General features: G+C 39.6%; 1 protein-coding gene across 1 annotated transcript; it reads left to right on the top strand.

The window, feature by feature from the left end:
- The first annotated feature begins 7,804 nt into the window (after positions 1 to 7,804).
- LOC149373291 (uncharacterized) lies at positions 7,805 to 8,587 on the top strand. Its single transcript, XM_089597524.1, has 2 exons — positions 7,805 to 8,283; positions 8,461 to 8,587. Exons 1-2 carry the CDS (start codon positions 7,805 to 7,807, stop codon positions 8,585 to 8,587), a joined length of 606 nt encoding a protein of 201 aa, XP_089453650.1.

Here is an 8,587-nt window from a genome sequence, read left to right as displayed (position 1 = left end):
AAACCCGGTGGATATTCCAGGTAGATCGTCTCGTCCAAATCTTCATGCAAAAAAGCCGTCTCCACGTCAAGATGGAACACGTCTAGGTCTAGTTGAGCTGTGAGCGCAAAAAGGACTCTGAGTGAGGTGAATCTCACCACTGGGGAGTAGGTGTTCTCGAAGTCAACTGCCTTTACCTGACTATATTCCTTGGCCACCAGTCTCGCCTTGTAGCGGATGGTACTGTCCGCAGCTTTCTTTTTTTTTGAAGGCCCACTTGGATCCGACCAAGTTTTTGTCAGCTGGTAGTGAGCATGGCTCCCAAGTATTATTGCGTTCGATGGACTTAATCTTGTCGTACATAGCTTGTGTCCATTGATCTTTCTATGGTCCAGTTACGGCTAGGTCGTACGTTATAGGCTCCCCGGATTCTATCACAGATGTATAGACCACATAGTCGTCCAGGCGCTTGGATCTCCTTCTGGGTCTGATGGAGGGTCTTAGTTGTTAGCCCTGGTCGAATTTCTCATCAGAAGAATTCTCGGTTTCCTCGCCACTGTGGCTCTGTTCCATATCCATGTTTTCCTCATCCATCTGCTTGGGAGGCTCAGAATCAATGGACAGATGTACCACGTTATTTTGCTGTACCACTTCTGGTTCTTGCTAAAAAAAAAACAACGTCACGAGCTACCTGGATTTTCCTCTGCTTTGGGTCCCACAGCTTGAAGCCCTTTTGGTCGGAACAGTAACCAACAAATATGCAAGCTTGGGTTTTCTTGTCAAGTTTGCTTCTCTTTACATCGGGTATTTAGGCCTGAGCCTTACAACCGAATATCTTGAGATGTGAGAGGTTAGGTTTGGCCCCGGTCCATATCTCCTCCGGTGTTTTGCCTTTTAAGCTTGCCTTGGGTGACCTATTGTTGAGGTAAGCTGCCGTTGAGACAGCTTCCACCCAGAGTTCCTTGGGTAGGCCGGATTCGATCAGCATGCACCTGGTTTTGTCCATCAAGGTGCGGTTGATTCTCTCAGCTCTGCCGTTTTGTTGAGGATTATATGGTATGCTTTTCTGATGTTCGATGCCATTATCGTCTAAAAGCTTTTTAACGGCAGAGTTTAAATATTCAGTGCCATTATCGGACCTGAGAGTCTTAATTTTCAATTGATAATGAGTGTCCATCCGTTTGATTGAGTGTGTTAGGCACTTCGACACTTAATCTTTGTGTTTTAGGAAATATAAGTAAATTTTCCTACTGTGATCGTCTAGCAGAGTCATAAAGTATTTGGCTCCTCCCAGCGATGTACCTACTTGACAAATATCACTGTGCACAAGTTCCCAAATGCTTGACGCGCGCTTATTATTCACGTGGAAGGGTCGCCTTGCGTACTTTCTTTCGACACAGATTTCGCAAGGTGAGAGTTTGTCGTGTGCAGAAAACAACACTCCCTCTGCTGCGTGATCGTGCAGTTGTTTGAGGTACTGCTCGTTTAGGTGGCCCATGCGTCGGTGCCACACATTCAAGCTCTCGATCGTGGATGCGGCATACTGGGTGGGGACCGACACTTTCTTTGCCTTAGCTGCGCTTGGCACACCCAACTTTAACCTATACACGTCGCCTTTTCCTGACTCGCCCGTTAATATAGGTTTATCTTCACGGTTTATTACTGTGCAAGACTTGTCCTTCAACATAACTCTATGTCCACATTTAGTTGCGGCTCTGACAGAAAAGAAATTTGAGGCAGCGTCAGGGACGTACAGAGCTCTCTTTAATAGCAGCTTTGGCAATGTCTCGTCTGCCGTGTTTACGAGTATTACATCACCTTCCCCACACACAGGGATTTTTCCGTTGTTGGCAGTAGTAACGTTGGCGAGGTGTGTGTCACGCACGTTAGTCATAAGTTCAAGGTTACAACACATGTGTCTCGACGCACCTGCGTCGAGGATCCATTGGTCGGGTGCCAGTGCCTGTTGCTTTCCTATGCTTAGAAGTGTACACATTGCGTTGTCCGACTCGGATTCCATTTCTTCTCCCGAGTCCGCCGTACACGCCTGCGCTGTACCCTTCTTTTTGTGTCGGCACTCACGCACAAAATGGCCGACTTTCCCACAATTTAAGCAAGCATGGCGTTTGCCTGACTCTTCCTTTTTCTTGCCGGTAAGGCTGTGCTTACGAAAGCGCACAAACATGCCCTGCATGTAGTCCTCGCTGCCGGAGCCTTCCGGTTTTACTTCTTGGAGCAGTTTGGTTTTTACTAAGTCCTGCGTTATCTGCCTGCCGGATGCCTCCATGGCCATTATCATTGGCTGGTAGGACTCGGGCAAACCAGCAAGCAATAACGCTCCCACTAATTCATTGGGTAATTTTATGTCCGCTTCATGTAACTGCTGCGACGCAGTTACAATTTTGTTCACATATGCGCTCATATTTTCACAGTGATCGTATCTTGTCATAGTCACCTCGCGCAAAAGATTTACTCTTCTCATCAAACCATTATCATCGAAGGCGACCTTCAGATTTTTCCATACGTTCTGCACCGTATCACACTCGGTAACATGCACATATACGCTCGGGTCGACCGACAATTTAAGCTTAGCACGCGCCTTTCTTAGCTTCGTCATGTCGGCACTTATTTGTCCATTTTCTCGGGTCTCCACTGTGTCTCACAAGTCCTCGAGTTCAAAATAGGCTCTCATGCCTATTGCCCATGAACGATAGTTCTCTCTTCCCACTAGCCTCTCCACGGGCTGATACACCACTTGCACTCGCGTAGCCATTTTCAATAACCTTTACTACTTATAACTCCGTTTATCAATTCTACGCAAGATCCCTGGGCCCATAACCTGTTGCTAAATATAAAGGAAGAAAGTGGGAGTAAGACAATAAACGTTACAGAGTTATAACAGTGTAGTTTATTCGCGTATTGAGTAATCGGGCTCTCGTTTCCCGTGCTGTCCATACAGCACCGAGGCTTGTACTAAACTTGCTTACTATATGCGTTCGCCAAGCGGTGTAAGCAAAATATACACATATGTCGCATACTTCAACTACGTGTGTTCACACGTTAGCCGGTACATATTGGCAACTAAATATTCATCATTCTTTTATTTTTTTGCATTTTTCGAGTAATCCTACTATTTTGCTAGCTCCCCCAAGTTCCCCCCCCCCCCACCTCCCCTCCCGACTCCCCCTTGCTTTCCCATATAGAATGTTAATATATTCGTAAAGCCTTATATATTAACTGTTACAAGTGGTCTAATTTTCACATATAATTTTATTTGACCATAACAAAAAATTTTGTTACAATTATCTTACTTACGATGTTTATTTTGATTACATACTCTAAAATTTTTTTTTGGTGCTCTGCTCTTACATAACCTTTTCCACAATTTTGACTATAATTTTTTTAACGTTTTTTTCATGACTTTTCAAATGTCTCTGTAAGTGATAATTTCTTTTGAAACTTTTTTTGCATTTAATACACTTAAAATTTGTTTCAACGTTTTGACATTCCTCTGTGTCACGCAAATAGTTTTTCTTGTCTAATATTAATATGCTGCACAGATCACATACAAAAAATTTTTTTTTGTGAATTTTTTCGTGCGATGATAGACACTCTTGATTTGTAAATTTTGAGTTACATTTGTCACACTGATAAAATTTTGCATCCATGATGGTGTATCTGAAAATATATTACAAAAAACGGATTGTTTATGATTACATAAATCTAGGTACTAGACGGCACTGAAATTTGCTTTTTTGATAAAAGATAAAATTTGCAAGAAAGTACAAAAATAGTAATAAACTATAGAATAGTTTTTTTGTTACTCTAAAATTTCATTCCAAACAACATTTTTAATTTCAAATTTGTTTTCTGATTCAATTTGAATAAAAATTTTTTTTGGGTTTCTATATGTAGACAATGCAACATATATTTGCCCATAAGAAAATAATGGTTTTCTAAGGTATACTCCTAAGGCATCAAAACTTTGACCTTAAGAATTATTGATAGTCATAGAAAAAGCTAAGGTAAATGGAAATTGTTTTCTGTACAATATAAATGATAGCGAAGAAGAATTGTTTGTAAGCAGTGTTATTCTTGGAATAAAGACTTTACTTCTTTTTATTACCTGTGATTATTTCAGCTTCGATGTTGCATTTAAATAATTTTGAAATTCGTAATCTTGTACCATCGCAAAGTCCTTCAGATATGTTTAAGTTTCGTATCAACATCACAATAGCGTTAATTTTCAAATTCAAATCATGTGGAGGAAGATCTTCTTTAATACTATTTAAATGTTCTGTAGGGAAATTAATATAAATATTATCGTCTGATTTATCTACTCCTTGGTGAGTTGCTTTATCAATACTATAGTACGTTACTAATGTTCCTAAAATATTATTTAAAATTTTTTTGTTCAAAAAATTAGTGTATTCATTGTGAGATGTTAATATAGCTTTACTTATAAAAGAATCATCATCATTATTAAAACTTTTAGAACATACATCATTTTTTTTCCATCTCCAAGAAATTATAAAAGTTTTAATTTTGCCTTCTCCTATATCCAGTAGCAATGAAGAAAATTTTTTATCAATTGAACGTATATCATTTTTTAAATAAAAAATATTAAATAAAGGCCGAAAATTGGAAAATTTTATGGTTTCTTGAACAATAGTAATTTTGCTTCCGTTTTTTACCACTGGGAGAATTCGACGAAAGTCTCCACCTAAAAATGTTATTTGATTTCCAAAAGGTTTATTACTACTAGATGAATCTTTTTAAGTCCTATCAACGATTTCTAACGCTTTTTTCGGTATTATAGAAGCTTCATCTTAAATAATTACTTCTACATTACGTAATTTCTGTTTATTTGGCTTAAACTGGAAGAATGCACTTTCTATAGTGCTTAAGTCTAAAGGAAGTCTGGAAGTTCTGTAAGTAGTCATTCCCTTTGGGAGCAGAATAGAAGCAATACCTGTCCAAGCCATTGTAAGAATGTTTTTTTCAATTGATATAAAATAATAAATAAATGTTTTGTATAGAAAAGTTTTTCCAGATCCACCAGGACCATCGATGAAAAAAATTTTTTTTTCAAGTTTTATTATTTTTTGAAAAATTCGACGTTGATCATGACTGAGTTGTGAAAACATTTTATGGAATTTATGTTTTCAAAATGTTCTTTTATCATTGTCAGTATCGATATTTTTTTTTATCGTTTCTGTTAGTTCTGGTAAACTGAAATCTTTACAAGACATATTTTCAGGATTAAAAATTTCGTTTGATTGTAAAAGAGCTTTATTTTTATCATCTTCACAATCTTCAATAAAAATTTTTTGTATTTGTTCCAAATAATATTACCAAAAAAATTTTCAGACATAATAAACCATGCGAAAAATTTTCGTAGTTGAAAAGGCAGCATAACGTTACATGCTTCTTCAGAAATTATATCGTTTTGAAAATCGTGTTCTACTAATCCCATAGAAATAGCTGTTATTAGTCAGGGAAAATAAAAAGTGATCGTTAAAAATTCGTGGAATTAATTATGATCAATATACATTTATTACATATATAAATTTTAAGTAACAATTAATATAATTCGGGTTTTTTTCCATACTTCGTAAATCTAATTTGCAATTACGGGGGTTGGTACGCAGAGCGCGCAGAGGGCATATATAGTCATAAGAGCTTAGAAATATCAATTGACACATACAGGATAGACAGCTCATTAAAAAAAGAGAGCCTCTAGAAGAGATAATAAAGCTCACCAACAAAAAGTCAAGGGCACATCTCTCTGTCTATATAAACTTTACCACTTTTATTTGAAATTAGCAGCTTGCTCTTCATATTTCCTTAAAAGCAGGCCAGTTATCATTCCCCAGCGTAAAAAATTGATTCACGAGTATTTTCGAAAAATGCCGTAGTCTTCCGAATTCTGTAAAATATATTTCAACATATAATTTTCATACTAACAATTAATTTTATTATTTCTTAAGGCTTAAAAAAATATTAATACAAACCTTATTTTTAAAAAATTACACTTATAACTCAATAAAAGGGGGCTTGGCACGCGGAGCACGCAGGGGGGCGGAGCCCCACTAGTATATATATATATATATATATATATATATATATATATATATATATATATATATATATATATATATATATATAGTACAATTGTAAATAATCTTTTTAAGTTATACTGACTCCAAGAATCGAACTACATGTTTAGGATTGGTAGTCGAGGACTTATCGATTGTGCTATGCAGCACACCAGTCCAATCTTTGTTTTTATTATTTATGGACACAAACCGAGGAACTTCTAACTTAGGAAATTGATCTATAACTGGGCGTTTTTTATATTATGTTTAATCGAGTCCGAGACCCAAGAGCTCAGCCAGGAGAGGCAGCAAAAACATACCTATGTAGCTATACCCATGTATACGCACATATTCCTTCCCTTACTATAAGGTACCTATTGTACGCACATTTTGGTCTTTCCCTCTGCTGCTAAAAACGTGTGTATAGTTCGACTGGTCTGCCACGACGGTGCGCTCAAATCAGTGGAAAAAAAGCGACATACTCTACCATAGGCACTGGCAATCTCCCTACTAATCTCTGTTAATACAATCGTTTATGGAGAAATTTCTATCCTGTTCGCTCTATCCCGCTCTAACTGATTTCAGCCTAAACTTCAGGAAGCATAGGATCGCCGATGCTGACGTCACATACCTGTGCTACAAAATCAACGCAGATGGTTATCTACCCACTCAGGAAAGAGTTGAAGAAATGCTGAAGTACCCTACGCGGGACACTATCATGCAACTCAGGAGATCCCTAGGTATGATTAATTACTACAAACCGTGCATGGAGAAAGTAACTCACCTCCAGGCGCCACTGAATGAATATATGAAGGGAGCACTTCACTTCCACTGAATGAATATATGAAGGGAGCAAAGGCTCTTCGGAGGAAGCTTCCACGAAACTCAAGGAAACTCTGGCCTCGGCGACTCTGGTCACTTACCTCTCGCCAACGGCGCCATTGGTGCTTGTCACTGACGCATCGGATACCGCAATACGAGCTGCCTTGGAGCAATGTGTTCAGAACTCATGGAGACCCATAGGATTTTTTTCAAGAAAACTTACCGAAACGGAAAGAAAATATAGTGCCTATGATAGGGAATTACTGGCAATATTTGAAGCTATTAAACATTTTATAAACTACCTGGATTGCCGCTAGTTTACTATCAAGACCGATCACAAGCCCATCACCTATGCTTTGAGGCGAAAGCCAGAAAAAGCCTCGCCATGCCAACTGAGACAATTGGACTTCATTTCACAGTTTTTAGTTGACATAGTATACGTGTCTGGTGACAGTAACAAAGTAGCTGATGCACTTTCGAGAATCGAGACAATAAACATGGCAATGCTACTTGATGCGGAAACGAGCAGCAAAGCGCAAAGCTAGAACAACACTCTAAACCAGGTAAAATAACAGTCCTTGCCTAATCTTCAACTTTTGAAAATAGATGGCCATGAGCTTTACTGCGAGATAAACGACAACACGGTGAGGCCATACCTGCCACCAGAATTCAAGAAAATGGCGTTTGATACGGTCCACGGACTGTCACACGCCAGCATACGAGCAACAACCAAGATCCTCAAGGAGAAATGTGTATGGCCAAACATAAAAAAAGATGTAGTGATGTGGGCCAAGCAGTGTCTGGCTTGTTACCGAGCCAAAGTGCACAAGCACAATATAGTCAAACCCCAAGGAATTTAAGTCCCCGACTCACGCTTCAATCACATAAATCTGGACATCATCATTATGCCTCGAGCAGATGGATACCGCTACTGTTTGAAATTGATTGACCGCTTCTCACGATGGCCAAAGGCCATGCCACTACGGGACTGCGCTGCAGAGACGATAGCCTGGGAACTGTACAATCACTGGATTTCTCACTACGGCTCACCTCTTTTTATAACGAACGACCAAGATCCTCAGTTTGAGGCACCACTTTTCAAGGCAATCGCCAGATATTTGGGTACAAACAAAGTCAGAACCACACCGTACCACGTGGAATCGAACGGCATAGTTGAGAGATGGCACAGGGCCCTCAAGGCGTCACTCATGTGCAAACCGCACAACCCAAGGATCCATGTATTGCTCTCGGGGCTTTCGGAGCTCAGGACGGTCTACAAGGAAGATTTATGTGCATCTCTAGCCAAAATGCTGTACGGCGCAACGCTAAGAGTTTCAGGCGAAATCTTTGTGCACCAGGACCTCTCGGCGGACACACCTCAGACGTTTGTGAGGCAGCACAGAGAGCACATGAAAAGCGTAGCGCCAGTATCAGCAGTGTCTACAAATGCATGTCTACATGCACTTACGACTTCCTGAGGTGCGATCACGTCAGAGCCCGGCTTGAGCCACCCTACAGAGAATCCTACAATGTGACACGCCACATCTGACCGAGTCTATAGGATACTGATGGACGGCGAAGAAAGAAATGTGTCCATTGATCTACTAAAACCAGCACACCTGTCAAACGAGCAGCAAACAGCAGCACAGCAAGATAAGGGATCTCAGCAGCAGTCGTGCCCGAGGTGA

Source organism: Copidosoma floridanum, unplaced genomic scaffold, assembly GCF_036245765.1.
Source record: "Copidosoma floridanum isolate Cflo_tuat_1 unplaced genomic scaffold, Cflo_Japanese_pri ptg000033l, whole genome shotgun sequence".
NCBI classification, from domain to species: Eukaryota; Metazoa; Arthropoda; class Insecta; order Hymenoptera; family Encyrtidae; genus Copidosoma; species Copidosoma floridanum.
This window is presented reverse-complemented; position numbering and strand designations above follow the sequence as displayed.